General features: G+C 43.2%; 1 protein-coding gene across 4 annotated transcripts in view; it reads right to left on the bottom strand.

Moving 5' to 3' along the window:
• The window catches only part of ST8SIA5 (ST8 alpha-N-acetyl-neuraminide alpha-2,8-sialyltransferase 5), a 75,957-nt gene that overhangs the window by 3,078 nt on the left and 49,049 nt on the right, over window positions 1-23,830 (bottom strand). For 3 of the 4 annotated variants that reach the window (XM_074570674.1, XM_074570673.1, XM_074570672.1), the window contains exons 3-8: window positions 17,738-17,830; window positions 15,022-15,108; window positions 11,748-11,892; window positions 9,361-9,473; window positions 5,269-5,361; window positions 906-4,296 (exon numbers count right to left, since the gene is read on the bottom strand). In XM_074570674.1, the coding sequence (XP_074426775.1) occupies window positions 3,828-4,296; window positions 5,269-5,361; window positions 9,361-9,473; window positions 11,748-11,892; window positions 15,022-15,108; window positions 17,738-17,830 (1,000 nt within the window). In that variant the 3' untranslated portion in view covers window positions 906-3,827. Of the gene's footprint in view, window positions 1-905; window positions 4,297-5,268; window positions 5,362-9,360; window positions 9,474-11,747; window positions 11,893-15,021; window positions 15,109-17,737; window positions 17,831-23,830 lie in introns of those variants that run through there. The other variant, XR_012584968.1, reaches the window with a different exon arrangement.

Raw genomic sequence — 23,830 nt, 5'->3', positions numbered from 1 at the left:
TGGCAGGGTGCTGCCAACACACCCGGCTTCCTGACAGTCACTGCTTATCACTCAGGTATCATGCTGTTCAAAGAAGGTTAAGATTGGACATTGGACAAGGGGTAATGGTTTTAAACTGGAAGAGGGGAGATTTAGATGAGATATTAGGAAGAAATTCTTGGCTGTGAGGGTGGTGAGATACTGGCCCAGGTTGCCCAGAGAAGCTGTGGCTGCCCCATCCCTGGAGGGGTTCAAGGCCAGGTTGGCCGGGGCTTGGAGCAACCTGGTGTGGTGGGAGGTGTCCCTGCCCAGGGCAGGGGGGTTGGAACTAGATGGTCTTTAAGGTCCCTTCCAACCCAAACCATCCTGTGATTCTATGATTTGGAGCTCTGACAGCATGGGAAAAGGGAAAAAACACTGCCTCAAACTCAGACAAATTCTTGACGTCAAAAGAGCATTTTCTTATGCTCACTACACAAAAGAATGATGGCAGAAAACAAGGAGGGCCCTTCTTTCTGCAACAGCCCTTCTTTTAAACTGCCCGTTTAAGCAGGACGGGCAGAAGCTCAGGCTGATCACTGCTGGCTCACCCACCCCACAGCGCCATTGACCTCCACGGAGCTAAAATCTCCTGGGCAGTATTTATTTGCTGCCCATGGAGAACAGAGCAGCAGGTAGGATCCATCCTCAGACCCTGCTCCTGCAACCTGCCACCACGCCGTTTCCACTCAGCCCCACAGACGCCACGGTACAGCAGCAGGAATCTGATTTTCCAGCGCCCAGTGCAAGGTAAGAGGCCAAAAAATATCTGAAAGCTTCTGCATATGGCGTTTCTGACAAACGCCATAGTTTTTCAAGCATTTTCTGAGCAACACCTGAAAAAACGAATCAGAAAGTAAACGCGCTGCAACATGCATTTCATCTCAAGGAATATTTTATATATATTTAAGTATTTTTCTGGCTTGGAAATCACTCCTTATATCTAACTATACACCTATGTACACCTTCACAGGCACGTCCGGGCGTGTTTCTGCAGTCCCTACACAAATAAAATACCCATCCACTTGAATGGGAGCTCTTTTCAGATAAATGTGGCAAGATTGGGCCTTTGGTGCACACGTGCGAGTATCCTGCACACACATTTTAAAATCCTTAAAAAAATATAGTGGCTATAGATTTCTAACCCATCAAAATCGACACACAGTAAAACTGTACTTATTACAGTACAGCCTGGGTGAATTTACATTGCTCATTTCTATGAAGCAAACGAAGGAAAGGAAATGTCTGTGACTCTGTAATTACAGTTTAACTGTAATTACGGTTTTGCTTATCCTTATCCTAAAGTCCGAAAGGATTTTTGCAACTCAAAACGGGGAATCGCACCATTTCTTTCCAACACGTGGATGCTTCTCAAGTGCCTTCCCAGCTTTTTGGAAGTATCTTTCGCAACATCGCAGACTCCTTTCGCTTGCTTTTGTTCACTTCAATCACCACAGCAAAGAAAAACCCCTTACTAAAGAAGGTAACCTTCGCAAAGCAGCAGCAGCAAAGCAATACTGAAGTCACTACTAGTCCCGTACTCAGGCAGAATATGGAGTAAGGGCCCTAGGTACCAGCTTCAGTGTCATTCCCGTTATCATAAAGCTTAACGCACAGCAAGACGGCCAACCCACAGGGTCACATTGCTCTCTAAATAGCACTTTCATTACAGCACTTCATTATCAAAGCCCTTTGCACATACATTTACAAAACACAGCAAAGACAGAGATCTCTTTTGCATATTAAATCAAGGAAACTATCTCAGCGACACGTTCATTCTTAGTGTGCTGCCTATTTCACGGCTAGCCGATACGAGGCGGTGCTCAGTGCTACACGGCATACCTCTAAGACCAAAAGCACAACACAAATATATAAAGCTTAAGCACGGGTCCTTCACCTACCCCTGGCTGGTATTTCCCAAGTGAGTTCTGATATCTTTATCAAGGATACGGGTTGCTTTTAAAGCAATCAGACCTCTGGAATCCAGCGTAAAGTTAAGGAAATGCGCTCTCACATACCGTCCAGGTCACTGCTGGTCAGTAGGGACTTTTGAAATGGTGACCATTGTGCTTCACTTCCTTTTTGATCATTTTATCCGCAGCGTGAGCGACTTTCACAGCTCTCAGCATAGCACAGAGGCTTTTAAAAGAAGCTTTGTGCATTCATGCATTGCAAAAACAAAATCCAAGTCCAGGTTTGGATTTAAACCCTCTCCTAAAAAAAGAAAAAGTTTCCCTCATATCGAACTAGCACTTCAAACTCCAAATCCTTGACCAAGGATCTTGTAATCTAAGTAAGACAAGACAAGGCACTGGACAACAGCCCAAGTGCTTCAGACTAAGAACTTAGACAAGGAAACTCTGTTCATTTAACTACGCCAGCGGAGCTGAAACAGCAAACCTCACCCTCCTGTGTCCGCAGTCATGTCAGTATGAAAGGGCATCTGCCAGCAGCCTACTACACGGTAGCCAGCAGCCAAAATAAACGCCGGTAATACGTGGCATCTTTTCTGCGTCAGGATTCGGCCAGTTTAACTGTATCAGGTGAAAAATCGAGTTTGGCATAACTGACAGAGTGACATTGGTAACTTTTTAAAGAATACACCAGCCCTTTCACTATCCTAATAACATTCTCAACATACAAAAATGCCACGTTAAGACATCTGACATCTTGAGATGCCTAATTTTAAAATAAGCATCATAATCCGAGACACAAAGTATCTTCACTGTATTTTAACTTCAATTCCTGCCAGTACTTAGCACAGACACCTGACAGTATTTAACTCGACCTGCGCAACTGTGAATCAACATTCAGATACTCCTACAAAGTCTTTAATAAAAATCAAAGAGGAAATGCCTTTTTCTATCATACGCTGTGATATTTGAACCGAACAACCAACTCAGAAAATATAACTACGTAATCTCCTTGCTGTTCAGCCCAAGAAAAGCTTGCAAAAGCGTGAAAGGAGAATGCTTCTTCAATAAAAGACTCCAATCTGAAGCTGAGATGGTCACTGCAGGAGGAAGTGGACCCATTAGCTAGAAGGAAAGCATTACAGACCATGAGAAAGAAAACATGATGGGCAGAGGAGACCAGAAATATAGGACACTAGAAGGAAAAAGAAAGAAACTCTAAAACAATTGCACACCATGATCAACACAGTTACTTGACGCTGTGAATGGGGGGGGTTAACATTCTCTTCTACCCTGGCTGAACAATTTCATAAAGTGACCTTGTTTATTCCTATTGCATCTACCTGCTATTTTGCACCAATACTTTGTGACGTTACGGAACAAAGACCTCAAGTTATATACTTCTCCTTAAAACTATAGTGCTAAAGAGTATCGTCAAAAGCCCAAATGCCAGAGGACAGTGCTTTCAATAAAATCTGGCAACACCCCAAGGTGCTCGACTGAGAAACCTATGTAAAGTCACACAGTCTATGCTAAAATTCTTCACCACTGATTCTCCTCAAAAGTTTAGTGCTTTTCTTCATAGTGAAATGATAACTATATTAATGTGCTCTGTTTATCCCTAAACCTATTGGAAATGTGCTTCTTCTCTGACTTGCTTTCCAGGGCAGCGTGTACCCTGGGACGGAGGAGTTTTGCGTCTCCCACACTGTTACGGACCCAACTCTGCTTGCAGGAAAGATGCTGGTATCCTAGATCTCATGGGATGCAATGCCTTGAGGAAATTTATATCAAACAATTATTGCATAATCTCAGGGTGTAATAAAACCTCCTACATCATACACAGGCATCGAGTTCCTGTTACACTTTTGCATCAGGGAGGAAGAAGTGTCCCTGTCAACAGCAGCCACAGGTCCCTGTATGAACCCGCAGGATCCCCTTGCTGTGCATGTGGAGGAAGTTGAAGATTTCTGAAGGCATAGCATGAAAACCGGGGCGAGGTTTCACATTGTCATAGTAGTGGTGAGTTATAAAAATCCCTGAGGGGTTCATGGGGAAGGCCCAAAAGCCAAAAAGGTGGACCTCTTCGCAGAGCTCCAGGGCAGCAGTCACCAGGATCAGTCCAGTGCTAATCCGCTTGGCCCGCACCCCTTGGCCGAGCCAGTAGCGTGAGACGTTGATGAGATACTGGGGATGAAAGTAATAAACAGCTTGCTGAGATTCAAAATCATCCAGGACGTATTTGACCCGGATCGAGACGTCCGTGTTGCGAGTGTTGTAGAAAGCTGGCAGCAGCACAGAAGCGTTCTCGTAGACCTGGAGCACGTCGTAGAAAGGTTTCCTCCATTTTTCCAGCTTATGAAATCTAAAGGGAAAAGGACGTGAGTGATGGTCAGACCAGCATGGACTCAGTCGGGAGCCAGCAGACAAGAAACCTCCAATGGGCTTTTACTGAAACATTTCTGATAGAGACATAATTGAAAGGGGAATATATTTAGATTTGTAGCTAAAGTATCAGTATGAAATGTAGGGCAAAAATGCAGGGGATAAAAAAATACATTTTCTCTCCTCTTTCGGCAATACATTCATTAAACCGTGCACAAACTCTGTAGACATTTCTGATCATGTCTCACTTCTCATTTTATTATGAGAAGTGTGCAATTTTACTAAGGTTTGGTTAGCTCTATAGTGCGTTATGCAGTGCAGAACGGTATCAAAAGTGGTAAATACCAAAGTAGAGCAATAACACTTCTAAAATTACTAATATTTAAAAGAAATCCACAAGGCAAGCAAATGATTTAATGTTATTCAAGAAAAGAAACATTCCCCCAGCAAGAAAGGAAATCAGGAATTAGCCCCATGGTCCCAAACCTGTCAGGAAGGCGGTATTGAGGTATTGAAAATTAAAATCACTCAGTCACTCCTGGCTAGAAGGTTTAACTGGCATTTTTTTAAAAACACAGGACAATGTGTGCTACTTTATTTAAGCATTTAGGGTGGCAACCAGTCGCTTGCAGCCGAATGCGTCCAATACATCTGCCTGGGGCTTGCCAGCATGCTACAGGACTTCCAGGGGAAGGATGGCTCTGCTCTTAATGATTTAGCTCATCGGCTTCCCACTTTTTATTATCAACGTGCAAGTCTAAGTGTTTACCACATTTCTATCAGTTGTCACACATTTCATATACTGAATAACTTCAACTCAGAATGAAACGTATGATTCGCAGCGTCAGTTTAAAGTAATATTGGGGGAAAAATTCCCTGTAACAGTTAAAATGTAGTGAAAAGTAGACTTGGAAAAGCAATAGGAGATGAAAATACAAAAACCAGAAAAGACCTCTCAGTAATTATACTGGGATTGACTGTCACGACATCCGTCTTTACCCCAACGTCCGTGAAGTATTTCTCAGATATAGGAGGCAAATTGCACCTATAAAGGAAAGAAATTAGTAAGAAAGTTAAACGATTCCTTGCGCCTTTGCAGGACTAGAAAGTAGAACTGGTTTAAGCACTTCTTCCAAGCAACAAATCTAGAATCAGATCGAGAATTTAAGATTGTAGGAAACACACTGATGCCCAAACTATGCATTAAAGTAACAAGTACTTCGGGGCTGAACGAAAACCTCGATTCTTCCCTGAGTCTGTCAGAGCTGACCCCTTTTTGCAGACGTAGCCAGTGTTCACTCATGTTGCTTCCTTAAGAGCAGTACAGCGATTTACTTTGGCAATTTAGGACAAGAAATGGCATGAAGCCCCAAGCACAATCGGTCTATAAAATCAAAGACTTCCTCAGCAACACCCGAGCTGTATTCAATAATTAATAGATAAACTACATCTATAACGTCGCCTTTAACATGCTTTGTTTTATACCCAAGAGAATTGAGGGGAAATACTTCATAAGAGACATATTAGTCCAGTCCTAAATAATCTGAAACTATCTGCTTCCCTTCCTTTTCCCTTTATAAACGTCTCCCAGCGCAGTGTAAGAACAGCAATTCTGACTCTACGGATTCACCAGAGGATGTCAAAGCTATTAGGAGCAAACTTACAAAGATTTGCAAACCTTGACTTTGCTCAGCCTCCGCTCACCTTGGCCTTGACCTAGATCCATCATCTCCAAAAATTCAGAGCATCCCTCAAGAGATGCTGAAGTCACTGAAACACACGCACACACACACACAAGCTATCGCACAAGCTCCGCTTCCATAGCAAACCCAGCTAAAAAAAAGCTTCGGCATCCATCATCAGAGAGAGGGGACATGAGCGGCCATGCAACTAGTTTTACTCTCACTTTAAGCTAGCCTTAGGTATTTGCTGATGTTTTGAAAACTTTTTGAAGTGATCTACAAGCCACAATAAAAGCCATCACTGTTAAGATCCCCACATCTCAAAAATAGTGCCGTGCCTAATTCCCAAACTTCATATTTTTGAAGATCGGGGCTGAATAGGAGAAAACTGTGAAGGTATTTAGGGTAAGTGATGCTCAGGGTTTTCACAATACTAGAGTTCAGCTGCCATCATAATTTCTCAGCCACAGGGAGAGAGTGAGCAGGGGAGCAGAAGAATGCACAAAAATCCTTCCAAGTCCTTCTCAGACTCAGGAGGTTCACATCTACCTCCCAGAGAACCTCTCTTTATCAGGTCAGAGAATTTATTTTAGCCACCTCATCTTTCTCATAGGCAATGTTATTTCCAGCATATTCCTCTGCTAGGTCACGCAACGTCCTTCTGAAGTCCTCTAGAATCCTCAGTTCTACCTAGCACTGGGCACTGCGCTCACTAGATTATATTTGAAAAAGGTTTCTTTCAAATATTCAGCTTCGATATTTTCAAACAGCAAACTCCCACCAGGATCAAAAAAGAAGGAATTTGTTGAAAGTGATAATTCCTTACAAAGACGATACAATCTGCATAAACTGTAGTTTTGTCGTAGGACTTCAAAAATTCAACCCTGCAAAGAGAGTAGTCCCATCTCTAAATGCGTCTCATCACAGATCTCCACTTTGGCCAGTAGATGGAGATACACCCTAACAACTAGTAAATGCAATTCATGCGTGTGTATTTTATATATTATATTGTAATAGAATTCATTGTTATCAGTATTTATTTCATAGAAAACTCTTGGTTGCATCCTGCTGGCCACCAGTGTCCTGACAATTAACGATTTTCCCAGGTGTCCTGAAGGTATCACTGAATGTTAGCAGTGGTCCACGGGCAGTTTTTGAAATATTTTAAAGAATTACTTCGTTGGCGACCAGGATGGTGATTCCTGACAGTTTGGTGAACTGGTGTTAGACTGGAAAGCGGATGTGTTCGGACCTGACCTTAAACACAAGCTTTACTTTAAAAGCGATGATTAATGTATTTTAAAATTGATGTCAGCAGACCTTAAACTCTTAAACACTAGCACATCTTTGTGCGTAATGCTGGTCCCACATGTTTTGGAGATGGTGAACCGTGGGTTTCTTTTGCACAAGTACTGTTTTATTTATTCATTTTTCAGTTCTACTTAAGCCTCTATGTAATTAATTATTGCTACCAAAAGCAACCGATTTTCTAGGTTCTGTAGTGATCTGATCCGCTCCTTTTAATCAGTTTTGGCGCCGTTCAAGGTTGTGATGGTAAAAAGGGACCTCCACAGAAAGTTCTTATACGTAAATGATGAGATTTGCTGCCCATATTTCCGCTTCCGCTCAACAGCTTCTCGTCTCCACATGTAACACGCATCGCTCCTTTCAACCATACTGACAGCTGTGATCCCACACAATAGTAGGGAATCCACAATAATTATTTAATGTATATGGGGTATACTAGGCTTTTCAAAAGCAAATTCTATGAAGCCTTATATGAGCTAAGACAATAGTTTTCTATAAAGCGGGCACAAGAGGAGGCCACAAGGGTCTGAAAACAATGAATTAAGAATGCAGTTATTCTAAACAGCCAGCAACGTACTCAAGATCAGAAAACGGGCCAACAGAAGTAAAAAGATTTATCTTTTCTACAGAACAGGTCGTGAATCTGTGAGTAGCTGTCATATGCCACGACCCAGGCAAAGAGCTTAACAGGATTTAGACAGGGATTAGTCATGCATACGAATAATAAAAAAAAATCTTTCCCATATATATTAAGGATGAAAAAAGTGCTGCTAAACTCCATTATCCAGAGACGCCAGTCGTGGGACATCCCAGTCTATGCAAAACCTGGGTAACTCCACATGTGGTGGGGAGCATAATATGAAGACACTCAACGTTCACACTCATTCAGGTTTCTCTGCAGACCCTGGAGCCTACAGTACTCATTGCTGTAACTCCCAGCACTTGAGCTCTGCACCACTTCAGAAACACACCTCTGAATCACATGAGCTGCACAGCGTGGAGATATTGACATAGAATCATAGACTCATAGAATGGTTAGAGTTGGAAGGAACCTTAAAGACCACCTCGTTCCACCCCTCTGCCCTGGGCAGGGACACCTCCCACCAGAACAGGTTGCTCCAAGCCCCGGCCAACCTGGCCTTGAACCCCTCCAGGGATGGGGCAGCCACAGCTTCTCTGGGCAACCTGGGCCAGGGGCTCACCACCCTCACACCAAAGAGTTTCTTCCCAATATCTCATCTAAATCTCCCCTCTTGCAGTTTAAAGCCGTTCCCCCTCATCCTATGGCTCCACTCCCTGATCCAGAGTCCCTCCCCAGCTTTCCTGGAGCCCCTTTAGGGACTGGAAGGGGCTGGAAGGTCTCCGCGGAGCCTTCTCTTCTCCAGGTTGAACCCCCCCAGCTCTCTCAGCCTGTCCTCCCAGCAGAGGGGCTCCAGCCCTCCCAGCATCTCCTTCTGCTGTTGGTGCCCCAGAGCTGGAGGCAGCGCTGCAGGGGGGTCTCCCCGGAGCGGAGCAGAGGGGCAGAATCCTCCCCCTCGCCCTCCTGCCCACGCTGCTGGGGATGCAGCCCAGGCTGCGGGGGGTTTCTGGGCTGCCAGCACACGTTGCTGGCTCGTGTTGAGCTTCTCATCCACCAACACCACCAAGTCCATCTGGACAAGGTGCTTGTCACGCAAAGGAGGTTGTACCTCTGGTTCAGAACTGCCACAGAAAATCATGACCGCGTGCATAGAACACTGTTTATGGGATAATGTCCACGGAAGGATAAATCCACAGCCCGAGTAACAGGGGATGTCCTGAATGAGGACATCAACTTTGTCAGTCAGTCAGTGGATTAACCACATTAGGCAAAAGTGATACCTTCAAGCATAATTTTTAAATAAATGTTATAGAGTGAGGTGGGGTTTTTTTGGAGCGTTGCTTTTTCTACAAGAAGCAGGCTTGATATGGCCAGGTTGTCAAATCCCATGTTTCCATGTGGGAGAGAACAGTTTTATAATCCTTTACGTGTCATTGAAACAGGCAAAAAAGAAAAACAGTGCTGTGGTGATTACCGAAACACGAAGTCTGCGCTGTCAATCTCCCGGCCACATCGGCTGTTCTTCAGAATTCCTCCGTTCCCAACCACCGCACACTTCTTAAACTGGGAGCGGTGGTACGGCATATCCTGCAACAAGAAAGCAAGGAAACAGTTAAATATCCCGCAACATGGAGGCAACAAGTCTCTTTTTTACTTTTTCCTTTTTTTTTTTTTTTTTTGTGCAGCTGCATCTTGCTGCAGATGCACTAATCAGAGGAAGCTGACACTGGTTCTGGCCTGCAATATTCCCATGGTGTGCATAAATGGATGGGTTTTGTTTCTGCGCAATTAGAGATAGTATGGGCAACTAACTCAGAGGGGAAAAAAAAACCCCAATAACCTGTTTTTTTCCAGACTTAATAACGGAAGAAGTCATTTTAGAAATTTGCTTTCCCTTCTGGTTTCCACACGAGGGCATGAATCATAAAATTAGCGTTGCCTTCTGAGCTGCCGGCAGACTGCTCGCTCCTCAGGCTCTGATGTCCCGCTTTTTGAGAAGCCTGCACGCGTAGTTCCAGAGCAGCTAGTAAAGCCCAAGAAGTCGCTCTAAGTCAGACAGCACGTTACAGCTATTTATCAGAACCTAGCCCAAATTTTAGAGCTTGCAACACTAATAGTATTAATGATTATTAATTGGCACTTGTACTTCCTAGAGCCTTTGGTCAGGCACCTTTCTGGACTTGCGTAGGACGCATTTTTCTGTAACCTTTGGGCAAAATTCTGTCTTCATATGCAGACATGCAGCTGCTGCGGAAGCCAGAGAGAGTGAAAAGCACGTCTGCGGGAACAGAACTGGGCCATTAGGGTGAGAGGGTTGTGACGCAGAACCGAGCCGCGCTCCGCCTTATGAATATGGAGAGATGGGCTTACATAAGCATGAGGGCGCTCGTTTTGGTACATACATATTTTAACAATAATTTCATACCGCAAACTACAGAGAGATGCGACGGTGGCGTGACATTTCTAGGCGATTATTCCCCAGATCTTTCCGTAGCATTCGTAAGCCATGAGGCAAAAAGGGCATGCAATTACACCTGCCTGAGAAAAGCAGCAGCTGCCTAACAGAGGCATTATAGAGTCGTCTGTGCTTTATCCAGCGATTTCTTAACACGAAATGCCTTGATGGTTCCTTTCAGGGAGATGAGAAGCCAGGTCTCAGCACTCAGCACAAGTCTCTTGCCCTTACAGTCTTGCTCCCATGCTTTTAACCTGTTCATCTCCTATATTTGCTGTGCTGCAGCCCTGCTCCTAGGCAGAGGGTGGCTTTGGCCACATAACTGCTGCCCAGTGAATCCCAAAGGCACTTTGACTCGGGATAGAGCCTGCGAAGCATCCTCAGGGCATACCTGGATAAATACAACAGCAGCCATAGGACACTCCTAGCAAAAGCATAGTCTTTCATGCGTTCATCTGCGCAATCAGGCCGGGTTTGGAGGATAATACTCCCGGGGTTAGATGTACCCACTCTTTGCATGTCTCCAGATGCTAAAGTGCTTTCCTGGATCTGAGCCTTTCCCCTGCTCTGCCCCAGTTCCCCATGTGCCCATTTAAATAACATCACTACCCTACCTCTTAGTAGTGCTCCGAAAGCAAACAAATTACAAGCGGTTAGACCCTGAAGGACAACTTTAATGACACAAATCTAAGTGCTTAACCTGAATATTTTTCTGACTTTCTGAAAGGGATAAATTTCAGTTACGCCCTGCAAATACGCCACTTTAAATTGATGAGGTGTGCCCCACGATTAATCAGTGGTCACATAAGCCCATTTCTCCACATCAGTCACTATGCGCAAAGGGAATTGCCCACTGGTTATACCTTGGAATGGCCGTCTGGTCAGGGATTCTTTGCTGAAAAGGTGTTGAATAATCATTACGATGAATATATTTAAAAATTGGGCAGCCTGTTCACAGATAATCTGCGAACCGAAGTAAGTATGAAAATAGTCGGTCGTTGTGAACATGAATTATGAAACAATCATGCCCCTAAAAGTGCAGACCTACCCCAAATGTTGGATTCATCGTATATGAATACATGAATGTTGTATTTTTAGAAGTTCTGATCAGTAAGAACTGATTTTTGATTCAGCTTTCCTAAATTACTTAACTAGCCACTTTGTTGCTAGGTCAGTAATATTCTGCAGGAAAAAATATATATATATTGCATACTAGAGCAGATGACCACTAGAAAATAGGATAATCATCTAAAATACCACATCAAAAATAAACATTTTCAAAGCATAAGCACTGAAGTTTGTAAAAATGTCAAACCGCCAACTGCTAAATGCTTGGCTACAGGATAGCATCTAATGCAACAAGTAGAGCGATGCTGACTCTGCAAACGGACAGAGGCATGAGGCACCTTTGGAAACATCTTGAAGATTTCTTGGTTGATATGGAAGATCCCACTAGTATCCACTTCATATTTCAGTTTAGTTCCCAAGGGAGTATTTTTCTGGGTGGTGAACAGAAAGGCAGGGGCATTGCAACACCTCGACAAAGTAGACCTGTAAAATGAAAAAGAGAGAAATAAGATCAAGGAGCTTGATCGCACGCTTTAGGATTTCCAATTACTATTACTCCTGACAAAGCAAAAAGAAACTTTTCAGCTGTAGGAGGGGTAAGATGGTGGTTCGCTGGATTTTGCTGTAGGAAGTTTCATATTCAGTGAAATTTGCCTTGATTGAGGAACACAGAAGAAATGAGATTCCTGTACCTGTCTCTTCCAGGCTGCAGGAAATACGTGTGCAAATTCTGCCCTGCTCCAGACACCAAAGCTGAGCTTCTGTCCCCAATATCCTGGGGAAAACACCCTAACAACTTAGTCCCTCTCCACTTTAGAGGTCTTCCACTTTTTGTAAATTACTTACTCATCACTGGGCAGGAAACGCAGGGGTTAAAGTATTCATGTGGGGATGTGGAAGCTTGGCAGGGCAAGGACTTAAACACAGCAATACCAAGACACTACCCCATTTACCAGCCTACTGTGGAGCACGGCACGCTTTGATTACAAAAAAAAAACTTTGAAAGGTGTTACTTTTGCCTTTGACCTTGCGTATGTGCATCAGGAAGACGATGGGGCCCCGACAGATGGGTGCCAGGCAGAACTGGTCATGGCTCAGACAAAGGGCCAAAATGTTCTTTGTCGCTGGGACGAAATGGCAGGTATTCCAATGTAAAGAAGAACTGGTTTGAAATCTCAGAAATGGGATTTGGGGCATGAGAGAAAACTCATTATATGAAATATAATATTCTTCTTTATGAAATGTAAATAGGAAAAGTGGCTTTTCAAATAGTGGTCCATATCTTAGCTCCCATCCTTCCCTGAGCGCTTTACTCCTTTTACTGGTGGAACCGAAAGCCCTGACCCCAGTTTACTCTTACTCCAGAGCCAGTTTGTTTCTCAGTCAACGCGTCTTATACCTTTAATGAAAAATACATGTCATGGCAAATGCACTAACATGAAGGCAAAGCCAAATGGCTCTCAAATAACCCAGATTAAATACCTTGCCTCTCGGGTTTGTGGCCACATCATGAGTTGGAAGAATAAGCCAGTCTTCTTTATGGGCTTTATTACAAGCACCAGAAAGCAAATACAGAATTACGCAAACATTTCAGTGATGTCCAATTACTATTATATACTTGACTCATGCAGAATGACACGATATGATGATCAGATCGAGGCAGCAATTGAGACTGAATAAGTCAATGAATAATTTCTAATAACTAAATCGTTAAATAATTACAAGCAGGCAGCGGGACTGGATTGTGATATTTGAGCTATGAAAAAAACTCGTCATTAGTTCTGCATTAAGGAATTGAAAGAGATGTTGTTCTTTAATCTAATGTCCAACTAGTGTTCCAGAGGCACGTTCCTTAATGTAAATGTCTCATCCATCATGGAGGAAGACTGTCAAGGGAATTGTTTTCCTTAGTCTCCAGAGACAAACGCCAGTGGGATTTTTGTGCTTCCTCCCTCCCTGCTGCTTAAGTAACTGCCATTTAACTTTTGATGGATTCTCCCCAGCTCACCTGGTGGCCCAGAAACAACAAAGTTTGAAAGCGCAAAACTCAGTGTTGTTAGACCACCTCCTTTTAGCCTCCCACTAGTATTACCTCCAAACTCAGAGACTGTGGTCTGTTTTTAAGAGACTACAGTTTCCCCACACATTCACACACTGAAGTCTCTGTCTCATATGACAAAAATGAAACAGACTTTGAACTTCTTTATTTTCTTTTTTTTTTTTCATGACTAGCATGATTATTTTTTCTGGAACCAGTGGGAGTTTCTTAAGCAGATATAGTATCAGTCAGGCAGGTATAGCCAGCGATCTGGGTTTTTCATTTCTTTTTTCTCCCAATGCACTGTCTAGGATGGAGAGCGGTTCTTTTCTTAATGTGCTGGTGTTGGTGGCCTGAAAGAGAGCGATGGTCCTCCTGCTGGTCTTCTTTAGCTAGTCCTTTCTCATTGGTCCCACCTCTGGGCTGGCCTCCATACTTCAATGTGCTCCACGCACTCTGGGCACAATCACTAGTTCTCTTATTCCAATCAGTCTTTAAGATAGTAATCCTGAATGGCTCTTGTCTTCAAAATCAGCTCTGATAATTGCCGATCAAGTAATTTCCAGAAAAAAATATACTAAAAAAACAAAACCTAAAAAACCTTGTGTGTGGAGCTCGTGTTGGAAAAACTGATATGAGCCTGGGACTAACAATTAGTTCTTTTTAAAGATGTTAATGACTAACTCGGCACATGCCTTCTCACATTCTCTCATTAACTCATGACAGCTATTTCCTGAAATCATGCAAGAGAATTTGGGAGAAAGCTGTGGGGCCTTGTTCTAAACAACAGCTCTGAATCATGCCGGTGACTTAGAGACTTAACCAGTCTATATTCCACTTACTCTGAAATAATGTGGCTCCTCTAGACCTACTCAAATATGGCCCTTGAACATACTAATATACAGCATTCAAGTATTGTTCTGGCTTCATTCTACTATTGCCTTCACAAGATCAATTTCAAAAGCTGTAGCTTGAACGGACCATGGAGGACCTTCAGCAAAGAGGAAGTCACATGAAGAAAGACAGAGTGCTACAGAAACAAACTGCAGAGGTCTCCGAAGAACAGAAAAAGTATCTAGATAGTCAGGGAGCAACAGCCGTTAAAAAAACAACGGAGGTGATAAACAAAGTCCGACAGTACCTAATACACCACAGAAAAAATCCAGCTTGAGTACTTTGTAGGCCAAATTTGCAGTGTCACCAATGATATGACCATTTTACACCACCAGAGAGTTAGGCTGATGTAGTCAGTGCAGCCATTAAGTCTTGGCTCCATCCTTATGTCTGCCACCTTACCTGGAAAAGCCTTTCTCAAACCAAATTCCCTGCCTTTCCTGGGAAGACCGTGCCACGTACCAGAAGAGCTTTGCCAGAAGAGCTGTCTTTCACTCTTGCTGTTGACTTTTTTAAAGTAGAAAAAAAGTCCATATTTATTCAAAAGTATGATACTCAAGCAGTAACAGTGTTATAATGCATACTCTTGCTACCCATATGAAAGTTTGATCTCTCTACAGGAAGTTAAACTAAAACTAAACGCAATCTTACTCAGTCTCATTAACGTAGACCATTCTTACTTGAATAAATTAGCTTCTGTGACGTTCATCTCCCATTTGCACATCTGTAAGCTCTTCCATCTGTCAAACAATTCAGTTTGTTTCACCCTAAAAGATAAAAAGAAAGAAAATAAAAATTCACTTTATTACAAGGGCTTAATTTCCTAAAATAGCTGCGACCAGGGTACCATGCAGTAGGTGTTTGATAGGGCAAACCAGTCGGTCTATCAGTATAAAATTTCTCATTTTTATTTCTTTTTCTGCTCAGACATAGCAACCCTAAGCCACATATACAAAGGTGGAGCTCTTCAGATATTTGGGACTGATTTCTGTTCCCTGATAGGAATTCTCCATTTCTTCAGGATACAAAATCCAATATTGAGCAAGAAGCATCTACTGTACCGAAGTCTGTCCAGAGTCTGCTGGGAAGCTAATGAATGTCTGGCAACTAGAGTGGTTTTGGGGGGAAAAGTTGCACTTAGCAGAAGGGCCCAGCACAGAGGGTACTGGAAAAGATACTTCAGATAATTTGGCCAACTGTCATCATATTTGGGTGAAGTTACCTTAATCCATGAGATCCTACGGAACAGCACTGTTGGGAAATCCATTTTATAAACTGCAATAGGACACGTGTACGGTTAAGCATCTGTGATGGTAAGAGGACATGAAAAGCTCTTTACACAAGGATCTCTCCCTCCCTCTCTGTTAATAAATATACTATTAGCTATATCCAAAAATTACACTCCTACTTCCACTAGGCTGATACAGGATGACACATTTTTGGTGACAGCATCAATTCCAACAACTTCTACCTTCGAGTTCATACATACTCTTCTGTATTTGGACAACAGAGGTAACGAAGGCCTTGCAAATATGTAGAGCCAGGGAGCAATATCCTAACCTGGCTGGGAAATTTTGAAGTCTGAGATTTCTTCAAGACTGATAGGTCTTAATGAGTTCTCTTCAGGCTTGAGGGCTTTGAATGTTTGAATAAAGCAAAGACTTTTAAGATAATTATATATTTAAAGTGAGTAGAACTTAGGATTTCCCAGGCTGGGGAAGTTACAGGAAGGAATTAGGTCAGATTGTACTTTCTGTAGCCCACCAGAGCACATTAACTTGGAAATCTTCCATTACCGTAAGGGCTGACTTAGGAAATGTAGCGCATTAAAAGCAAGCACATCAGAAGAACCCAGCACAGGAGAAGAGATGAATGTCAAATGACATCTACCGTAAAAGTAAGGCTAACTCGATCCAGCTGAGTAGGAGTCCACTACCTTCTCTGTGCCATCGGATAAGATGAAGAGAAATGAGTAATTCTCTGTACCATCTGATAAATATGCAGAAAAGCGATTCAAAACTCCCCATCTTCAGCAGAGCACTGGCAGAAGCGTCACATTCTCACCCCTTCTATTTATTTTTAAGCCCTGCAAGTCAGCAAGCGGTGCAAAGTTGTTACTCGTGTATCCTTCATCCAGTACCAAATACAGAAGACAAGGACGTAACCTACATTTTTCTGTGCAGAAAAGTCAGCGAGGGAGACACGCTAAAAAATTCATGCAGACCGGGAGCAACACATTGTATTTGCTGTCGCCTTGTTTGCTTAACGTTGTGCATTTGTATAGCCGCACTTTCAATTGAGATTCTCAGTGCGCTTTACAGACCTTAATAAGCCTTGTGGATTGTCGATAAGATTACTAAACCACTGGGTTTAGATATGGTAAGGGATTAGGCATAACCTAGGCACCTAAATTCAGTGCAATACTGAAAATGCAAAAAGGCAACACAAAAATACCCTGCTTTTGTGTGTCCAATAAGGTCCATTGGCAACCTCCCTTTTTTGCCTGATTCCATCTCTACGGCTTCACGGATACATCTCATTCAACGCATTAGTTTCCTGATGTGCATGTTGGACCACAAAAGACAAAACACAGACATTTTATTATTTCTCAGAATTGCATTTTCCTACATTTTAGTGAGCGTTATTAACTCGTGAAACTCACTGCTGCAGGAAATTGTGGAGGTCAAAAAAAGTAGAAATGGTCTCAGAAAAGATCTAAACAAATTAACAGCGAGGTCTTTTGTCCACCCTGACTACTGTAGTCTGGTCACCACCTACCACTCAGCAAGTCCCCATGCCAGTATTTGTTACCAGGAACCTTTTTGCTTCATTTCTTAGCCTTCACTACTGGCCACTGCCAATGATAGAGCCTTAAGCCAGATGGATCCTTGCTGTGAGTCAGTCTGGCTGTTATTACTCATCAGTTACCCTGAGTAGAGGACATAGAATATAATATTACAAATAATATAACAAACACTGTATTTAATTCCAAATACTGCTACGGGCCTAACCCAAATGCCTCAATCTATGTGAAAAGCTTCCATTTTTTTCAAATGGACCTCAGATCAAATTCAAATGTCACTACTTGAACATAACAAGCATTGGAACAGTCTGCCCAGGGAAGTGGTTGAGTCACCATCCCCGGAGATATTTAAAAGACGGGTAGATGTAGTGCTGAGGGACATGGTTTAGTGGTAACTTGGCAGTGCTAGGTTAACGGTTGGACTTGACGATCTTAAAGGTCTCTTCCAACCAAAATAGATTCTATGATTCTATATAAGAGAATCCCTGTTGATGGGATCTCTTGAGCCTTGCATTTCTGACAATCTTCTTGTAGGTTATCATTTTTATTCTGCCTGAAAAGTAACCTTTTAGCAAACATTCATACATACTTACATAGACAAAACCTTCACCTCAATGATGTCCTGCCGTAATTCCAGGCATTTAGTAGAGTTGTATTCCAAAGGCCCTTCATAAAACTCAAAATACCTGAAGAAGGACAAAAAGAAAGATTATAAACAATCCTTAGTCTGGCATATTTGTCTTACACATCAACAGAAATTTGCTTAAAATTGTCATTTATGATTTCTGCTTAATTTGAGACTCCACTGTTTGGCCCATAGGCAGGTTATTATTTCACAGGAAAACACAGATATCGCTGCTGATGGTACCCAGGTCCAGTTTTCCCATCTCTACAAGAGTTCATCTATCTTGCAGGCACCAAGGACCAGCTACCTTTTCCAGCAGTCAGCACATGGCAGCTGCCACTGAAAGGGGAACACTGATCACTTAAGGAACACCGTTCCCATCCTTCGGGTGTCTAAATGTGCTCGGAGTTTAAAATCCAATACCTTAAATTTTGCTCTTAGGTGGAAAGCAAAGTGCTGGAGGTTGCGTCTTGTCTGTGGGGACTGTGGCGTAGCTCTACACAACTGAGCTTTTCATTGGGATTTACTCTTCTGAATATTTGAATTTTACTCCCAAAAAATTCTTAAAAAAAATTGAGATGGTTTTGACAATGAATGGGTTTGAATGCTCAGATGCATCCCGAGTGACAGGGCTATTCTTTATGAAAATATAGACATAAATATTTACTTTTTTGGTTAAACTCCTCCACCTTAGCCATCAGACTGGAGCAAATGGAAAACAAAACACAATGATGCTCGTGTTTAGGGGCCAGAGAAAGCCCAGGCTGGACAGTGAATTTAATGAGACTGTACCGAAATGACAAAAAAAGATGTAGGCTTTAAACAAAGCTCTGTATCAGTTTCACTACTTATCATTAGAAGTCTGTATTAAAACCTAATACCTAAGAACTTCACATACTCATAGAGCAGTTATGAGTATAATGAAGAAATACCAGCAGACAACCTGGAGGAATAGGCATTATGGCCAAGGCTAGAGCAAGTTATTTTGATGGATCCTTTAAAATCTCAGAATTCATGAGGCGGTAACTCCAAACTATCTTTTGAATTTTCAACACGAAAGAAAAATACAAGGTTCCTGGTTTATTTAAACCATCATTGGAAATGTAATATTTTGGTATTTTGGGTTTGTGTCATCTTAAAACAACAACAAAATTCATGTTTGACCTGAATTCATGAATTCAGTTCTGAATATATAATCCTTAAGCAGGAAAGCACTGTTAGTTTCCTTAGTAGTTCATGTTTATAGTTAATATCAAAATTGTGGGAGACCCAAAGTCTGATCTGTTCTGGAGAAGTATTAAGCATTCACACCTCCCAGGGGAACTGTAGGAAGGGAGATTGTCCAGAAAACAACCTCTCCAGGTATCTCCAACAGGGTCTCCAAAGGCCAGAAGCATCTAAAAACAAACAGCTTCTGAATTTTGCCTTGTAAATACATCCAGAAATCAATCTGATAAAGCGGGGAAGAGATTAACCTATAGAAGGGAGGCAGGGACTATCGTACATGACTGGAAAAAGCTCAAGAGCTTCCCAAAGCAATCTGCTACCAACTGGGAACGTTCCTATCCTGTCAAATGCTGCTTTAAGAAGTGTTTCCTTCACCTCTCCCCAAGGTTTTCACCATCCCAGCTTTGCCAAATCCCAAACCAACCATTTCGGTGATCCAGTGAGAGGAACAAACCTTGAGACTGAAAGGAAGAAGGCCATGCCTAGATGGTGGAAGGAGAACATCATGAATTCCTAATAAAGGAGTAAACTGATTATCGTCAGAAAAAAACAATAGCTCAGCAATCTTTAAAAAATGTGACTATTTGGAAATGTCTTTGCATAGTTTGCATTTGTTCAAGGCAACAAATACATTTTTATGAGTTTTGTAGAGGAAAATATATATTTAAAGCCCTTCATAATCAGTGATAAATCTGGGAAAAGCCTTCCTCAGCCTCCAGAAGGGAGATAAAGTTCATGTAACGTGAACCTTCATCTGGTCTCTCACCAAAAGGCTTGGGCTCTCCTTCCAATTCAATCATTCACCTGGACATTCAGCCTTTACTAAAGAGTAGCTGAAATCTGAAATCTAGCTGAAATCACTGGCACATCTCCTGCGTGCTCGGCTTGTTGAGCTGGAGCTGAGCAACTTGTGCATTTCAAAAGCTGCTCCAAGTGAAACTGGATTAAGAGCTCACCTGGTTGCACCAGGCCAAAGCCCTCTGTGAATGTACTCCAGATAAATTCCCAAAACTAAACTGAATTCTTTCTCTGTGGAGCCAACACCATAGGACTTCTTGCTGCTCACAGCATTTTACAGCAGTAAAGGAGTCCCCTCTGACTATCAGTCCAGACAACTTTTTTGTCCTTCTGCAATACTCCTTTTTCTTACTGTATTTTGCGGTATCCATTCTTTACTTTGGTTCTTTGAGTCAGACAAGACTGGGACCCTGAATGCCCATGTTCTACACAATAGCTGGAGGCAGGTATACATCTCCACGCAACACTCAGCACGTTACACACCACTCCTACCTCTTTGGGAGTATGGGGGATAGCAATGGCCATCAGCCTCATTAACACTGGATTTCAATTCCTTGTACGTGCCTCAGGACAGCTAAGAATGGCAAAAATCTAGATTAAACACGTATTTTGATCTTTCCTGCGCACTTCTGGCTCTGCTGCTAAGTTAGAGAACTGCGGCTCAGATGTCGAACAGCACATGCTATCACGTGGGAACACCGCAGCAGGGGAAAGCTGGCTTCAGCCCGTGGCACTGGAGACAAAGATGTCATTTTATGAAACAGAGATGAAATTTCCTGAGTCCCAGCCATTCCCTTTGATCATTGCCCGTTTACCCAATCCACAAACCAAAAATAGAAATGAAAAAGGATGTGGTACCAAAGAGGCAGAAGGGTAAGGAGGAAAGGACTAGGTAAAAAATAAACCACTACCGGATCTGAAAGGAAACCCATGCGACAGCGTTGCATTTGTAGGAGAGTTACTCCATTAGCCTACATCTTCGAAAAGCACAGGACTGTCCTGCAAGCCTCTAACACTCAAACTACCTCCAGTTTTTCCAGCAGAGTCAATGGGAGCGTTGAATTCACGATTTGGCACCTTGTGGAAGTGCAGAGGGAGGACTCGTGAAACAGGCTGGATGACACACTGCTGATGGGACACACACATGCCACCTGCAGCAAAGGCAGAGACATGGACAGTGGTGCCACTTCTGCACCAAGTGGGGAGAAGATGCTACTGGCCATGGGGTCAGCTTGATTGAAACTAACTCATCCTGCCTGAGCTGGTGAATAATCATCATCTGGGCTGTCGTTTATAAGCCCTGAACCACATCTGAAGCAGCCAGCCAGACACCGAGCCCCCTCAGTGTCAACGTTACCGATGCTGCAGCACTTAGTTGTAAGCATCAATGATACTACAACAGCAATAAGGAATTTGCAAGACAGTACCTGGTCAACAGACTGGGGAAAAAAAAAAAATTTCCTCTCTTTCTGCCAGGCGTGTTCATGCTATTTATTTGCTTCACAGCAAGCCCCCTCCTGCTACAGACATCGGGGCAAATTAGCAGAGGCAGCTCCCTGGAGCACCGGCCATCCTCTTCCCGTAGGAAGTGCTTCACGTTGTACTTTCCCAGAATACAGCTCTTGCAGAACACCAGGCTCTAGCACAAGGAACACGGATTCCCTCAACCCCCGCGGATGTTCTTGAAACCCAGCTCCTCCGCTCGGCAGGGTCTGGTCCTGCTGGGAGTGTTTGGAGACCGGTCCCCCCGCCGCCGTGCTCTCCCAGAGGAAGCATCAGTCTCACCCACTCCCTGGGCTCTGAGTGCTGCTTCTGTCTATTAACTCCCACTCTAAACCACGTAGTTCTCTGTGAACGAACATACATTTGCCTGTCAGAACGCTTAATTAGCACAAATGGAAGCTGTCCTCCTCATCGTCTTCCTCAGTCTGATATCCAGCTAAGAATCAAGGGTGCCGCGCAGTTTATTTTGATTTATGCTCTTGATTAGCGACGAGTGACAAACCTGACTACGCTACTCCTTTTGCTACGGAAAAGGGCTGTGTTTCAGCTTTACAAGAACGACAATCGTGTTTTATATCCATAAACCAGAGTTGATATGTCATCGCCAGAATGACCTCTCCCTGCATTGCCTTCGCTTCCCCTGCTTGAAATCTAAATAACTTTTATCCCTCAGAGGTCACAAGTCTACGGGAAAACCAACACAAGAATTCATGATTCTCTACAGCAGGGAACACAACTACAACGGAATCACAACAAACAGCTCAGCTGCACGTGGGATTGCATTTCCCCAGGGTACAGGGCACTACACACAACCCACAGCTCTATGTCCATTCGGGTCAATGGTAGCTCTGAATTTTATAACATTTTTCCAGGATCAAATCCTGCATCTGAACACCACACACGCTGCAAGTGCTCAGAGAGGACTCTTTTTTTATGGCTCTCAGTACTGAATGCCCAGAAATGAGATGCTATTCACTCTGTAATTTTCCATTTTTGACTAACTGAGACTTTCTTCTTTTCTAACCTTCGTGTCTCCCATTGCAACCGCACTTCCAGCTGAGCAGCTTACTGAGCTCGCTGGTGAGAGACAGATTTGGTTTCCCAGTATACCAGCTAACTCTTCGGTCTTTGATCATCTGCAGTTGGGCTGCTCCTGCTTTGATCAAAAGCAAGCTTTTCTTGATCATGCTCTACGAATTAAAAAGCCTGAGACTTCAATCCTGCCTTTGAGTGAGCTTGGATTGAGGCACTGAGTTGTCTGATAATATTGAACAAAGTTTTTAAGATATAATTGAGTGTAATTGTCAGGCGTCTTTTAAACCGGGCCATTTTGTCCTGCATAAAGAGGTCTTCCCATTCGCTCGTTCCCGCAGTGCCAGATCTGCGCCGTTCGCGGCGAGGCTGCAGCACTTACGCTGCAAGAGAGCAGAGTATCGCAGGAAGGATTCCACCTACCCTGCAGGAAAAACAAAGATCTTTCCAAAAATATATATTATCCAGTGACTAAGAAATAAGAATAAATGAACCAAGCCCTGCAGGTTTCTGCTAAATACTTACTAAGAGAATCATCCAATTAGCAGTGCCTGCACTCATCAGGATGGGCAGATCCATGGCCAGCCTCGGGTCTAGCGTCACCTTTGTTACTCAGGAATCTTGCAAGTGTGTCAGAGCACGCACCCCAAAGCACATGGGGACTCATGTTCCTCTGGCAAGGCCAGCATGGGATCTCCAGACCCTTGTAGCAAAAATACTGCTGAGGTGGAACATATCCTGGCTACAGAGGCTCTGGAAAACTCATCCAGAGCAGAGAAAACTGGGTGATGACTTCACGTGAATGAGCAACCAAATCCCACTAGCTTTTGTTTCTATTAATATTTCTATGTGGCAACATCAAAAACTACAAGATTCGGTGAAAAGGTTTAAGGGCCTGACAGCAACGCAGTGATTTTTTTCCCTTAAAGACTACATCCTACCACTTCTCATGGCATATTCACCTAAGATTATTTTGGCCCCGTTTGGAAGGCACGACCCCCTTTTGGCAGATAAAGAAGCTGATGTAGAGGCGGATTGACAGGTAAGTCCATGGCAGGCAGGAACAGGGACCTTGGGCTCTGCTCTCATGGACACTCCCTAGATTACACGATTACCACCAAGAACAAGAGCAGCCGCTGAAGTTGATGGAAATCATAATGACCTTTCACACTACACCTTGCAAAAGAAACCACCTGTGGACGTACCAATGTTAAATGAGATGCCCCCTGCCCCGAGAACTGGCAAGTGAAGCAGACACGTTTGATGCCCTCAGATGAATTTACACTTCACCGGGGCTGCGGCACAAAAAAATCACATTGCTGCATGCGTTGTTTCTGCTGTTTGAGAGCCTGTGTTGACTTGTCAACACCAGGATGGTGCTTGAAAGACTGAACTGAGAGAGAAGGTGCTGTGGGCACAAAGGAGGAGGCTGAAGAAGGAACAGTCTTCTCTTATACAGGTTGGTGAAACTATTTGTTTTCCTCCTCCTTGGGGACAACAA

The sequence above is a fragment of the Larus michahellis genome, chromosome Z (assembly GCF_964199755.1).
Source record: "Larus michahellis chromosome Z, bLarMic1.1, whole genome shotgun sequence".
NCBI lineage: Eukaryota > Metazoa > Chordata > Aves > Charadriiformes > Laridae > Larus > Larus michahellis.
The sequence above is the reverse complement of the archived record's forward strand: the minus strand, read 5'-3'. Positions and strand labels throughout refer to the sequence as shown.